Genomic DNA, 14,340 nt, shown 5'->3' with positions numbered 1-14,340 from the left:
TTAGAAGCTTTTCTCAGGGACAATCCTTAACCCAGCACAGAGTATCACCTAAAGCAATGGGATTCTGCATGGGTGAAACAGTCTGCCTATGCAGAGCACCTTGCTGGACTGGAGTCATAGTTCTATTGTGAATATTGATCATTCCTTTCTATTGTACCACTGGGACGCACAAACCAACACAGCATCAATTTCTACTTTTGCTTAACCAGTCTTGGTCCCAATAAAATCAATGGCAAAACTCCTGTTGACTTCAATGAGACTAGGATGCAGCATTTTTATAATTAATTTCCTAGCCATGAGGGTGTTTTAGCCATGAGGGTGAATAGCTACCTTCCCCACAATAACAGATATGTAGCTAAAAAGAAAAGGAATGCTTGTGGCACCTTAGAGACTAACCAATTTATTTGAGCATAAGCTTTCGTGAGCTACAGCTCACTTCATAGCTAGTGGGTATGGGTCAGTGGGTTGCATTCTTGCCTCCGGGCAAAATGATCCCACATTAAAACATGTTTTCAGACCAAATGTGATACTGTTGTGTTGAACTATTAAAGATGTCATCTTTCAGAGGAGTTGCCAAATTGAGAGCTATTTTGCTATAAAGGTTCTTTATAGCAGTATAGCTATTCCTGTACAGGCAGGGCAATAACTACTCCACCAGTAAAAGTCACTTTTATACATGACTCTGTGTCCACATGGAGTTATACAAGTATATAACAATTTAAATAAAAATATCACTCCCCAACCTAAAAAGTTATATCAGTAAAATTTTCAAATGCTGACCAGCCCTAAAAGACCCCCAAAATACTGAAAATCTAGTATTCACGGAAATAATCCAGTTCACTGAATAAATTCAAATAACAAATACATTTACAGGAATTATAATCTGTTGACAGATGTGCTGCAAGTGGGATAAAAAGACTAAATTTGTCAGATTAATTATTCATTGCGCTCAGCTATACTGTATTATGAGAATATTATATTTATACTACACATTACATCCATCCAGAAGAAGCTTAAAGTAGTTTACAAACAATATATCTGCTTAATTCCTTTTTGGTTATTCTTTGTAAGTGTTATGCAAATAAAATTCTTTTCCGCTTCAAAAGAAAAAATCACTTTATCTAATACTGAAATGCTACCATCTCCGTGGTGGAATGAAACAGCAAGAGTACAGAACTTTGAAACTACAGGGGAATTTATGGTGCAGAATGAAATTACCCGTATTGGAATTTGGCCAGCACTCTGGGTTATACTTACAAAAAGTTCCATGGGATCCTTAATGAGCACAACTGTAAAGCATACTTTTTATGTCTCATCTTAAAGCTGGCAATTCAAGCAGTATAGTCTCTGTACCTAGGCTTATAGTTTGGTACTGATTTAAAGGGAAGAGCTCCACCTACTGAACTATTAGCATAACTTTCTGTCTATGTTCTTATGCAGCACCCATCACCATATCATTTTAGGCCCAGATCCTTTAAGGTATTTAGGCTCCTAACTTCCATTGATTTCCATGGAAGTTAGGAGCCTAAATACCAGTGAGGATCTGGGCCTTATGCCCTTCCAATCCAATAGTGTGTAATGTGTAGTATAGATGGCTGGGTAGTTCACCAATATCTTTATAATTTCCATTCTGTTATGTAAAATGAACACATTCTTCCTCTCAGTATGTGAATCCAGCCTTCTGTATGACTTCTATGCAACCCTCCTTACTGTGGGAGAGATAGAATATCATAGAATATCAGGGTTGGAAGGGACCCCAGAAGGTCATCTAGTCCAACCCCCTGCTCGAAGCAGGACCAATTCCCAGTTAAATCATCCCAGCCAGGGCTTTGTCAAGCCTGACCTTAAAAACCTCTAAGGAAGGAGATTCTACCACCTCCCTAGGTAACGCATTCCAGTGTTTCACCACCCTCTTAGTGAAAAAGTTTTTCCTAATATCCAATCTAAACCTCCCCCATTGCAACTTGAGACCATTACTCCTCGTTCTGTCATCTGCTACCATTGAGAACAGTCTAGAGCCATCCTCTTTGGAACCCCCTTTCAGGTAGTTGAAAGCAGCTATCAAATCCCCCCTCATTCTTCTCTTCTGCAGACTAAACAATCCCAGCTCCCTCAGCCTCTCTTCATAAGTCATGTGCTCTAGACCCCTAATCATTTTTGTTGCCCTTCGCTGGACTCTCTCCAATTTATCCACATCCTTCTTGTAGTGTGGGGCCCAAAACTGGACACAGTACTCCAGATGAGGCCTCACCAGTGTCGAATAGAGATGCCTGGAAGGATTATGCCAAAATAACCCTTCCATCTATGCAACATTTATTTTTCTAAGAAGCAAGAACAGAGCCCTTTTTGGTTCCTACATTGACCACTTAATAAATTATATGTAGAATTTAACTCTTTGACTGGCGGGAAATACTATTTTATAAACTACAAATTGTTTGTCTGTGTCATTCCCAGTTACACTATATGCTAAAGAACAGGAAGCATGACTTGGCATCCCAGTATTCTACTTCCATGGTCACATGGGTCAAGTAGGCACAACTGTTAGCTCCAGAAATGTGGTCAGAGTGTTGAAACCAGGTCTGTGAAATCCTGGCTCTTAATTCAGCCTGACCTGAACTCATTGATTCAGCAGCAGCTAAATAAATATAGTAGTTGAGACTGTTTCCTCATTCAAGATTCTGATTAATATAAATGTCAATTTCACCATTATTTTTTGCTACAACAGCAGCATAGTCTGGGTTAAAGTTTAAAAGCCACATCATTTTTCTTCTTTCAGATATTTATACGTTCCTCCGTGGCGCTCATCACTGTAGCATCTGAATACCTCACACCCATGACTAAATTTATCCTCAGAACACATCTCTGGGATAGGGAAAATATTGTTATCCCCATTTTACAGATGAGGAAACTGAGGCAGAACAGTTAAAATGATCTGACTTTCCCATACACACATCTTTGGCTAACTCTGGAGCTCCTAGCCTCACGCTTAATCCACTAGTGATTATTAGACTAGAGTTTCTCAACCAATAGGCTGCAACCCTCAGGGGGAAGTAGGAGGAGTTGCAAGATGTAACAAAAATTTCAATCTAAAGTAAAGAAAATCTTGCTCCCCATACAGCCCTATTCTGCATGGTCAAGCAGTCTCAAAACATGCACAAATAGTATAGGTTTATTATTATAATTCATATGTTTTATACCTATAGTAAATGTAAGGTGGTCATGAACATTTTGTTTTGAATAAGAAGTTGATAGCTTGAAAAGAAACACTGTGCTAGACTGTACTGCCTCCTGGCTTTTATTTATATACACAGTGGAGAAAGGTCACTTCACAACAGAAAAATAAAGGAATTAAAATATTGGAATCACCTCAGTTCCACATGTAAAAGGGGTAAGGGCTTCCGTCATCTTCATTCTCCCAAGGTCAGTCAATTACTACATGCCTGGACTCACATTTCCCTTTCCATGCAGAAAGACTTGCTTCGCAGAATACTGATTATTTTAGCTACTGAAAAAGGTACAGTCCCACCACATAAGGAGAAAGGATTCCTTGCACTCTACCCCTCTTCCTCCAATTGAAGAGAGGAAATTCTCCACTAAAATCACCCTCTGCTCTGATCCTTATGTTCTGTACCTCCATACGTGGCATTTGATGTAGCATCACAAGAATGAATTGTTCAACATATCTATCTTATCCTGTGCATTCCCTTTACTTGATCAGGCTTTGTATGTATTAAAGAACTAGCAGGTCATGTCTTCTCTCTATATACAAGACAGCACTTTGCACTTTTATTATTATTGTTATTATTTCTGAGGATTTTAAAGTGTTTTTCAGATATGGACATTATTATCCACATTTCACATATGGAGAAACTGAGGCACGGTCACAAAGAAATTCAGTGACAGAGTTGTGAATTAAATCTAGGTCTCTTGCTCTGACTAGTAGACATACTACCCATCTGACAATGTTCCCAGACTGAGGACAGGGAAAGGATCTGAGCAAGAAAAGTAGTGATCAAAGCTACTGCAATCACTGTGCACACTGGCAACACACCTAGATTCCAGGTTGTCTTGGATATAATTCACAGCATAAAAAGACCTCAGAACACAGAAGAGGAAAGTGAGAAACACAGAGGTTACATGATCAAGGTCATTCACTGTAGAGCCAGGAACCAGAATCAGAAGTTCTGTCTTCCAGTTTTTTGCTCTAACCATTACACTATACTGCCTTCTATTCCCATCCAGACATCCACGAAAGAAGTTAATATAATTCTTTTGTCATGATTCAGAAATAAGAGGAATGTGCACTGTAGTTTCTAATACTGTGGCATGGAGGTCACCTTCCTCCCCCTGATATAAGGTAATGCACAGCATAAGGATCAGTCCTTTGTGCCTCTGTTAGCATATGTCATATTTGTAATGAGGAGATTAACTTTCCCCATACTCATGTAGGTTTCCAATCCAGGAGCCTGGGTCTGATCCACCTGTACTGGCCCTCACTTACTAATATGAAATCTGTCCCTGATTCCCCTCTTAAACTGATGGAAACAGGGAGTGACCATGAAGAGGTTAAACTATTCACTCTTTCCCCACTGTGACTCATGGGCCAGTAACATTTGCTCCACACAAAGATTTCAGACAATGTGAACTTTCCCCTCCAATACCAGCTGAAGCCAATTGTACTTCCACCCCCTCTCCCACCTCTTGGCTGGCCAGTGGCACATCCCCACTAGCAAGGCTGCCAGCTGTAACCTCTCCCACAATTCCCCTCATATAGGGGCCTAGCTGGTAGATACACTCTCAGTCCTTTCTCTCTGGTCAGTGCATACTTCCCTTTGGGGTTCTTGCTCCAATACCCTCGTCATGCCTGTGGATTTCAGTGGCACCTGGAACCTTGTGCGCAATGAAAACTTTGAAGGTTACATGCAGGCTTTGGGTAGGTGCTAAAATCTAAAGGTGGTTGAAGTTTTCCTTCTTGGGGGGGGGAGGGGGGAAGCAATTATTGTTTCCTTAGAGGAGGACCTGATTTCCTTCCCCCCCCCCCTCCCCACCACCATCAAGAAAGGGACTAGCCCTCATTTGCTTGCCTGATCAGTTTATGGTGGGGGATACAATGTAACTAATCACTAGTATGCTGTTACTTTCGGGTGTCCTTGCTCCCTGTAGTGAAGTTTGATATCTGTCCTTAGCTGGTGCTTTTCTCATCGGGAATTAACAGTACTGCTGTATTTGTGTGTGGGCCCTTGCTAGTGTGAGGGAGGGATTTTTTCAGCTGTGTCTACTCACTATTCTCACTCTTTTTAGTATACACTTAAGTTCTACATCCAGGTAACATCCTTACTAGGGCTACAAGGAAGCTATGAGGTAATCTCTTTCTCTGTCAGTGACAATATCCTTGACCTTCCCTGTTGCTAAACATCTGACTGTTTAAATGCCAGTCCTCTAATATGGCAAAAGCCCTGTCCAGCAGACTGCTGCAAAGTCACTTTCAGGGTGGTGACCCTGAATAGGATGATGAGCATATCCTCTTCAGTGGTCCTTACCTCTGGAATGCTCTAGGTCAGTCATTCTCAACTGGGGGGCTGTGAGCAGGTTTTAGGGAGGCCTCCAAGCAGGGCCAGCATTCAACTCACTGGGGTTCAGGGTAGAAAGCTGCAGCCCCACTGCATGGGGCTGAAGTTCTGAGCCCCGCTACCTGGGACTGAAGCTTGAGCAATGTAGCTTTTCAGGGGCCCCTGTGGCATGGGGCCCCAGGCAATTGCCCAGCTTGCTACCCCCTTATGCCAGCCAGAGCTTTTATATACAGAAAACCAGCTGTTGTGGCACAGGTGGGCCATGGAGGTTTTCATAGCATGTTGGGGGAGGGCCTCAGAAAGAACCTAGAGCAGAGGTTTTCAACCTTTTTAACTTCTGAAACTAGCATCTGAACTGCTGATAGGAATGGGGACAGACCAATTATATGCAATAATGAGGAGTATGTGGGAGAGGAACTAGAACGGGCCTCAGTGCTGTAATACTTTTGTAATGTAACAGCCAGTGGAGGCTGTCCCTTTGGAACCTGTAACAAAACTAAGCAACTTGTTTTTGTAAGCTCCTAAGGTGTCAGAAGCGTAGGGAATAGCCCTGACTCTTGCCAACAGTTATGCACTCAGCTTAAATATATTGCTTGGTGTTGCTCAACAGCTGGTTGACTGTTTTGGACGTTGTTTAATGTTGTAAATGGCTTCAAACGTTTTTATCCAATATTGGTAATATATTGAAAGATCCCCTTCTAGCTGTAGTACTACCACATCCTCAGTCTGAGGATAATGTTCTTGAATCCCCTCTGAGGACTAATATACTCAGACTTGTCTTCATTAAATGGTCCTTCTCTCCAAGTCTTAATCATTCCACATGCAAATCCATATGTTGCAGGTAACAAGATAAACTATGCTGAGACTTTTCAGCCTCTGCAGAATAAAAAACTACACCAGAGTCAATTAGCTCAAAAATATGACCATAGGAAGACTGAGAAGTGTCTTTTATTGCTTGCTTCTCCACATGGCTGGGAGTCTAATAAATTTTAAAATATCCTTTTTTAGATAAAGCTTGATGGACACAAATTACGCAATGAGAAGGTTTATCTTCTATCTTACCTCAATCCGTCTCTCTAGCACAAAGAAGACTGCATTGAAATTCAGTAGCTCAGAGTGGGAATACCATGCTTCCTATTAAATATTATTATTGACATGTTTCCTATCCTACAGAGAAACTTCCAATAAATGTTCACCTGCCTAAATAGGGGAGTAGAAACTTGCATGAATCCCCTTGATGAATGGGAGTTTGTCCTTTCTCTCTGAAGAGAGAATATTGAAGAGCAGCTGACTTAAATATCATGGCTGCTCCCAAAAAACTTATTAAAACCAAGTTGTGCTGAAGTGAGTTTGTGGTTTTCACACTCAGTTGAAATCACCCTTGCAATAAATGGCTCCAGAAAGTTGTTGCAGCATAGTAATCTTATCAGGATTCTCTGCCTTTATTGCAAACAGGTTTTCCTTCACTTTTTTTTTACTGTAGTTTGCTCTTTCGAGTGGTTGAGTAGTATGGGTTACAAGGAGAGGGGAAGAAAACAAGGTCAACTGTGATTTCTGGGGGGATGACCCTGGAAAAAATCAAGTGACAAAATTAGAAACAGCAATTTTACCAGAGCATAGCACAAGGACTAGGGTGGATGATGGGACAACCCTTCACAAAAATAATTTGAATGACGCTGCTGAGGAAAGCCTGGGTACTAGCACACTAGTTGAACTTTAACCATGAAATAGCTAAAGGTAAACGGCAATTTTTCTTTTCTTCTCAACAAAATTGTTTCTAATATCTAAGGTTACATGACCAAATGCTGCAGCATAGTGATCAGCAATATATACTGCTAGTACAGAGTTAACCCTTCTTGCTACTTAGGGACAACTACGCTGTCAAGTGGTGGTGTGTATAAACATGACTGTCTAATGGACCTACTGGGTTTGTGTGTGGGTTTTTTGTTTTTTGTTTATCATCTCAGATGTGGTGAGGGACCATGTCTTTAGCCTGTGATGGGTGAATATAACCAAAGCAGTGGGTCAGATACGTAAAGCTATCTGAGCTTCATGTGACCCATGCCAATTGCACTATTCCTAGGCAGCAGAGATCCACCACTTAGGGTGGAAATGGAAGCCTTATTGTGGCTCTCCCCTTCCCTTAAGTTTGTATTCTGAGCATGAAATTGGGAGGCTGTGTCTTGACTCCCAGACCATATGTCACGTGTAGAAACATATGTCTAACTGCAAAATCATGTGAAGAAACTTTCTCTGGGGTGTTGGCTTGAGCTGAATGTCTCCATTGCCAGTGCACTTAAACACTAATGTGTGTAGTGTCCTGAACTAACAGCTCAGGGATACAGGGCCTTGCCCGTGACAATTGCCACTGAGTAGTTGTCGCATGCTCCTTATGAAATGAGTTTGATCTTGCAGACTCGCTACTTAGCAGCAGCTGTTGCATGACAATTGGCAGTCCCTGGAAATTGTTTAAACTCAAACCATCACCCTGCTGATGATCCTGGCATGTGAACAGTTAAAACTACTTAGGGAAAGAAACGTAAGGCTTCATGTGCAGCCACAGTGCCCTCTCTGCTTAGAGGGCAAGGACAGACAGAGTTTACCTTAAAAATGCAAGGTTATTCTTTGAACTACTCAACCAAATGGTTAAGTGGCTTGGCTGTCAAACCCATAAGTGTCTCTCTGCTTTTGACAGCCCCTTGCCCTCTAATGACTGATTATAAATACTACATGCATGGAGAAAACATCATCATGCTGGTAATCATCCAAAAGATGAACAGGTCCTTAATGGAGCAAATGACACTACATAATAGGTGTCTAAGCAACAGTGGGTACATGTTGCATGCTCTGTTGGACAGGGAGACATGAAGTTGCTTGTAACAAAAAAAATAACCAATAACAGAGCTCTGTACCCCACAGTTAGGAAGCTCTATAGGACCAAATTCTGACTTGGATTACACATGCAGATATCATCTGATGTCAATTTCAGCTGGGTCAGCACAACTAAGTACAAGCCAAACTTTACCTTAGCTTCCACCATAGCATTAGTACAACCTGATGGATGCTACTACAGCCGAAGTCAATATAATAAACAACCTGTGCCAGCAGTGGCACACTGACTTGCCAATAGTGTAAGGTGACCCATTTAGTTGAGAAACTCTCCTGTACCAGTCTAATCAAATCCCAGCAACCTAGCTTGGGAGTTGCACTACACTATGCAGTCCCATGCTTGTGAAAGAGTAAAATACTAGGTAGAAACACAGCTGAAGGAAACTGTCGGGGGGGAGGGGGCTTTCCTGTACCTCTGACCTAGAGCCACATTAGCAGCACCCAAACCTGGATTGGCTCTGGGAAGCACTCTTGTGGGCACCATTATTAAGAGGGTAGCCTGGGTCTTGTAGGCTGGCAGGTACAAAAAAAAAATGCATGATGTTAAATCTCTCTCTCCTAAGGTATTGACTTTGCAACTCGCACGATAGCAAAAAGGCTGAAGCCACAGAAGGTGATTGAACAGGAAGGTGATTCATTCTCCATCCAAACCACCAGCGCTTTCAGAAGTTACTTTGTCCAGTTCAAAATTGGAGAGGAGTTTGAGGAAGACAATAAAGGCCTAGATCATAGAAAATGCAAGGTAAAAAAAAAAAAAAGGGGGGGGGGGGGGCTGTACCTGCTCAAATCACAAGGCAATCCACCAAACTGCTTCAACTGATCAATGCTAGTGTGGGGACCTAAATTTTGTCCTCAAACTGTTACAGAAGGAACCCTCAAGTTTCTTGGGAGGTTGGGGTAGGGACTGCTTGTTCTCTCCATGGTATACATGTGAGATTTAAGGTAGCTCACTTTCTACAGAGCATGATGTAGAAGCATGAACTCAGGGAAGCAACTTACCCTGGTAAGGGAGAGGGGCTACAAGAATGTGGTGTATGACTAAAGTTAAGACTTGTCTGTCTGTCTCTCAAATGCAGAGTGTGGTTACCTGGGACAATGACAAGCTTGTTTGTATCCAGACTGGAGACAAGAAGAACAGGGGCTGGACTCATTGGATTGAAGGAGATCAGCTATATCTGGTATTCAGTTAGATTCTGATTTTGAATTAACTTCATGGCTCTGCATGAGGGCTACTGGGATCTACACTGCTGCTGTGGTTTGGGTTACTGGTATGTTCCCATGCAATTCTCCGTGCAGTGGATTCTAGGGCCTACTAACATAAACATGACCAGAAAATGGAGCATCTACACACATGTGTTTGGTACAGAGGGCAAGGACTCTAATAATTTTGGGAGAAGATACTTCTCCTCTAGTAGATTGCTGAAGTGACTTGGAAGCATTTCAGTATCAAAATATCTGACTTTCTGTCTCAATCTTGTACCTTGGCTTGGCATTCCTGAACTTTCTCTTCTAGAGTTACTACTTTTTGTCTATCAACCCTATTGTTAGGGTGTCGATCTCTGGGTATTGCAACAGGGACAAAAGATTACTTAGAACATAACACGAAAATCAAAGCAGGGAGTTCAGCTGCTCTTAAACATTGCAAAAAGGATTACATGAGTCTTGGAAGAAAGATGTATATAAACTTCCACCCTCTTTACTTGCTCCATTAGTTCTCAGGGTAGCTTCCCCCCGTGCCCCACCTTGGTCCTCAAAAGACCAAGTGACCTCTGCAAGATGAGCATTGTCTGGCATAGGGTGGCCAGCCTGAGAAGGAGCCAGAATTGACCAAAGTACATTGTCAAAAGAGACACAGTAATACATCAGTAGCACCCCCCCCCATCAGCTTCGCCTTTGCTCCTAGAGCCTCCCACCCAGCAGCAGCCCTGCCAATCAGCACCTTCCCCTCCCTCCCCATACCTCCTGATCAGCTGGTTTGTGGCATGCAGGAGGTGGGGAGGGAGGGCACAGCAGGCTCAGGAAGGGAGTGGGAAGGGGTAGAGTGGGGGCAGGCTCTGTGGCAGAGCCAGAGCTTGAACAGTGAGCACCCCCTGGCACATTGGAAAGTTGGTGCCTGCAGCTCCAGTCTTGGATCAGTGCCTATACAAGGAGATGTATATTAACTTCTGAAGAGCCACAGGTTGGCCACCCCTGCGTTAAATGACCCTGTAAAACAGGAATCCCTCTGCAGGGGGCAGGCAGGCATTGAAAAGAACACAGGGGATTCAGAAGAAATACAGCCAAGCCCTCTGAGCCAAGTTCCCATTCAGAGAAGAGTGGGGGAGGAGCAGGTGAAGAGTGGACCAAAACCCAGGGAAGGGATAGCAGTGATATAGAGAAATTCCCACTCTACTGGTGGTACTTACGTGGTCCCATCACCATTGTATTGGAGTGCCTCACATCAGGTAGAGCAGTGCTGTTATTCCCATTGTACAGATGGGGCATTGAGGGCACACTAGGGTGACCAGATGCCCCAGTTTTTATAGGGACCATCCCAATATTCTGGGCTTTGTCTTGTATAGGCGCCTATTAACTTCCACTCCCGTCCCAATTTTTCACACTTCATGTCTGGTCTATCTTCTCCTCTCCCCACCCCCAGATACACACAGTGCCAGATTTTCAAGGGCACTGGAGGAGGTGGGGGTGGAGATATTGTCTCTGAGCCAATGCATATATGATGTGTAACTCTGGATAAGATGGCTCAGATATCGAAGTATGAAGTGGATAGTTGTTGACATCACCTGTTCACTGTGGTGGTGTTATCTGAGTGGAGGCACTGATGGCAATAGTCTTATTTGATGTCTAGAAGATTTGACCCTCCAACTTCCTTTCAAGAGGAAGAGCTGCCCAGAGCTCCTGTGCTGTTTTCCTTTCCTGTGTTTAGTGGCCCTGAGATACCTCATCTCAATTCCCCCCCCTCAAATTTAAAATGTGGAATTTTCTTGGTGTTGGGTTTTACACATTGTCCTGTAGGAAAAAACACTACAGTGCTGGAGTTGCTGTTAAGACCCTTCTGGGAAGTAACTAGCCTCTAAACAGAAGGCAGTGTTGCCAACTCATGATTTTTGTCATGTCTCATGATCATTGTTCTCCTTAAAGCTCCAGCTCCTGGGGTCAAGTGGATAGGTGACCCCTTTTTTTCTTAAAGAGAAATGAAGTTTCTAGCCCTTATGGGTGTGGGAGAGCTTCAAAATATGACCGTAGTGCACTCTAAATGCTCAAAGCAGAATATAAATAAAAACATCAAATCTATTTTATGTAATTTTTTTTAAAGCCAATCATGATTTTTGGTGAGGCTGATTCATAGTATTGCCAACCCCAAGCATTTAAAAACAAACATGAAAGCAACTAGACAGTGTCAGTTTCACTCCTGTTTAAAGTCTGTTTCTAGTCTTCTTTGTAGTGGGTAACACAACCCTATTCAGGCAGCTGCAGCATAAACTCATGGGCCCTTGCCCTACTACAGGGGTGGGGAAACTACTGCCCATGGGCCAGATCCAGCCCACTGGCCATTTTTAATCTGGCCCTTGAGCTCCCCCTGGGAAGCAGGGTCTAGGGCTTGTCCTGTTCCAGCCAGGGAACAGGGTCAGGGGCTGCTCCACATGGCTCCTGGAAGCAGCAGCAGGGCCCCCCTCCAGTTCCTACACAGAAGGGCAGAAAGGGGACTCCACTCTGCATGCTGCCCCCTCCCCAAGTGCGACCCCCTCAGCTCCCATTGGCTGGGAACCATGGCCAATAGGAGCTGAGGGGGTGGTGCCTGTGGACAGGGCAGTGCACAGAGCTGCCTGGCTTTGCCTCCACATAGGAGCCAGAAGGGGGCCATGCTGTTGATTTCCAGGAGCCACTTGAGGTAAAGGCTTACCAGAGCCTGCACCCCGGAGCCTCCCCCTGTGCCCCAGCCTTGATCTTCCCTCCCCCCCACCCTCCAAGCCCCTAGATCCCAGCCCAGAGCACCCTCCTGCACTCAAAACCCATTATTTCCCCACCCCAGAGCTTGCACCCCAACCCAAATTTTGCAAGCCTTCATGGCCCACCATACAACTTCTATTCCTGGATGTGGCCCTTGGGCCACAAAGTTTGCCCATCCCTGCCCTAGTGGGATGTTTCCAAAAGTTAAATTATTTATTCCAAGCTTGATGAACTACCAAAAAAAAGCTAGAAAATTATCTAGATTTTTCTACAATTTTTTCAGTTCTATTCAAGATTTAGTAACAAAGTAAGAACACACATAAAAACTTTAAACCTAACGAGGGTTCCTTAAGAGAACTGACACAAGATGTCAGAACATGTAAGTATTAGTTGAGTGAGTCTCTAATTTTTTTATTTTATTTCTTTACATAGGAATTAGAAATTATCTGACAGAAGCACTGTATCTAAGTTATCTGGGGAAAGACTTTTTTTTCTCCAAGGTGCTCAAGTAGCCTCTGGAATAATTGTTACAGTTGTCCCCCTCCCCTCAATCTGAAATGGTGCCCCTGGAGGAGACTTTAATATAGTTGAACAAATTGCTGTAACTGAGAAATGGAAAGAACAAGCATCAGAGGGGAATGTACTTAATATCTGTAGCACTAAAACCATTCTTTGGTGAACTTCAGGACATGTCCCTCCAAAAAGGAGTTCTGCTGATTCTCTAAACTCACATCAGGGAACTAAGTGTGGCTAATGCACCTACACCATCACTCAGAACTTTGAAAGCTAATCTGTATGAATTTGGGGAACAGGCTAGGCATTCTTATTGGATTTTCCATTGCAACTATGACAGGAATAAATGGTATAAAATATTAGCATGAGATCTAACCCAGCACAGAGACCTACCACTCCTTAAGGGGCAAAACACCTGTTGGATAGCCCTGACTAGTAAAGCTGGGTAGAAAGGAGATCAGGGCTGGCAACAGCCAGAAATGGCTTGTTCATGCCAGCATTGACCTTATCCAATGGGTGAGATCAAGACTTGTAAGATAAGTCAGAACAGAATATTCATACCACATCTGCATGACTTTGTTCATGCTCTACAATGTCCTTAATGCTTCATGGTGCAGGATGAAGTGGGCACAATAGCAATGAGCATGAATAGCTGCATGTGGGGCATCTTGCACTTACACTGCAATTCAAAAGTAGCTGGCATGCTCTTGTTCTGGAATCCAGCTTGCCACAACTTGCTGCCAAGCACAGGGTAAGGCATAACTTGTGTGGGTACTAGTTGCAGACTGGCAGCAAAGGCAAAAGCTCTACAAGATGCTCACTGTTGTAAATGACTTGCTGTAAACCAATTCAACTTCACAAGTACCTAACTGTCAGGTTGACTGTTACACAAGTTAAATAACATTTGTTCTCCCTTCTTGTTAGGAGCTGTGCTGTGAGGAACAAGTATGCACACAGATTTACAAGAGAGCTTGACTTAATCCAGTCTTGACTGACACTTGAAAAGCATATCTGTACAGAGCAGACCTCCTGGAACTTATTTCTTTATGTACATGGGTTTCTACATGATCTCTAGGTTAACACTAAGCATTTCTTGATCAGGCATGTCTGGTTTTTGTTGTACTTCTGATCAGGAGAAGATGTAACTATTTGCACTAGTGTTGCAGTACTGCTCTTGTTAATAAATACTTGAAAACAATCCTGTCTGACTTGTACTGCTGTTATTTGGGGCTGTAAGAAAGGGGAGACTGTCAGGTAACTCAGCCCCATCTAACCATCAGAACTAGGCCAGCATCCCCACAGCCATCTAGAAGAGTCTCCTATGGATTCAAAGGGTCAATATAATATCAAATCACCAGTTATGATACTGGGAAGACCTAATTTCCATGGCCTTATACCACCTATGGCAGTGCAGAGGGTC

The 14,340-nt window shown here is 43.1% G+C and overlaps 1 protein-coding gene across 1 annotated transcript; it reads left to right on the top strand.

The window, feature by feature from the left end:
- Window positions 1-4,803: 4,803 nt before the first annotated feature.
- RBP7 (retinol binding protein 7) lies at window positions 4,804-14,115 on the top strand. The gene is made up of 4 exons (XM_074975341.1): window positions 4,804-4,933; window positions 9,023-9,201; window positions 9,536-9,637; window positions 13,845-14,115. Exons 1-4 carry the CDS (start codon window positions 4,861-4,863, stop codon window positions 13,893-13,895), a joined length of 405 nt encoding a protein of 134 aa, XP_074831442.1. The 5' UTR covers window positions 4,804-4,860; the 3' UTR covers window positions 13,896-14,115.
- The last annotated feature ends 225 nt before the right edge of the window (window positions 14,116-14,340 follow it).

The sequence above is a fragment of the Natator depressus genome, chromosome 18, assembly GCF_965152275.1.
Source record: "Natator depressus isolate rNatDep1 chromosome 18, rNatDep2.hap1, whole genome shotgun sequence".
Taxonomy (NCBI): Eukaryota; Metazoa; Chordata; order Testudines; family Cheloniidae; genus Natator; species Natator depressus.
Note: the sequence above shows the minus strand (reverse complement) of the source record. Positions and strands in the feature narration are given on the sequence as shown.